At 43.6% G+C, this 795-nt stretch overlaps 1 protein-coding gene across 1 annotated transcript in view; it reads left to right on the top strand.

The window, feature by feature from the left end:
- Nucleotides 1-289, top strand: part of LOC119587439 (forkhead box protein O6-like) — a 1,082-nt gene extending 793 nt beyond the window's left edge. The window contains exon 2 of the mRNA XM_037936169.1: nucleotides 284-289. Within this exon, the coding sequence (XP_037792097.1) occupies nucleotides 284-289 (6 nt within the window). The remainder of the gene's footprint in view (nucleotides 1-283) is intronic.
- Nucleotides 290-795: the final 506 nt, after the last annotated feature.

The following is a 795-nucleotide window of genomic DNA, read 5'->3' as shown; positions in this document are numbered from 1 at the left end:
GTGGCCGACACGCGCGCTGTTTTCCGCTCCGTGGCCGCGGCGGCGGCGTCCTGCATCCTCTGCAGGACGCCCCGGGCCTCCTATCCCTGTGGACCCCCGTGGGACACCTTTGTGCTCTTTACCTTGCTGTATACGTCTGCGTTATTTGGGGAATTTCAAAATTATATAGAATTTATGTAATTTTAAATTATTAATGTTCTCAAAAATATTATACACTGTCTCAGATTTATTCTTTCTCTCGTAATGTGAGGTTACATAATTTATTGCCTTCTTTTCTTCAAAGGCATAAGATTTAGCTCCTATTTCATTATTACTAATTTATTTACAGATTCTGAGAACGAGCAAAATCGTGTGTTATGCGCAGTATATGTATATAGTGAAGTGTTATTCCCGTCCTTGTGAATTTAATGTGATTCTAACCCAGATCGCGGCCACCTGCTGGAAAGCCGTCTTGTTAATTCCATTCCGTGGATTTTCACGACCGAGGTCTTCCGGACGATATTTGAAGTCTTGCTTTGTAAGAGTAAAATGTAATAGATTGTAAGATCATCTCGATATCTATCCGAATGCGCAGAATTAAATTTTATATTCTAAGAAAAAGAAAGAAATCGCGCCGCCACCGGGAGATGGCGGCGTTATCTGTTGGAATATCGGTAAAGGAAATGAGTAAGGCTAGACATTATTAGAAGCCCGGGCGATCACAGCAGCGTCGGCAGATAATCGGCGTGGCGTTGGAAAAGGAAGGAATGTAAGGATTTAGCCCCAGCCAAGCCAAGCTGACAGAGGTGTGGCGCA

This window comes from Penaeus monodon, chromosome 22 (assembly GCF_015228065.2).
Source record: "Penaeus monodon isolate SGIC_2016 chromosome 22, NSTDA_Pmon_1, whole genome shotgun sequence".
NCBI lineage: Eukaryota > Metazoa > Arthropoda > Malacostraca > Decapoda > Penaeidae > Penaeus > Penaeus monodon.
Note: the sequence above shows the minus strand (reverse complement) of the source record. Positions and strands in the feature narration are given on the sequence as shown.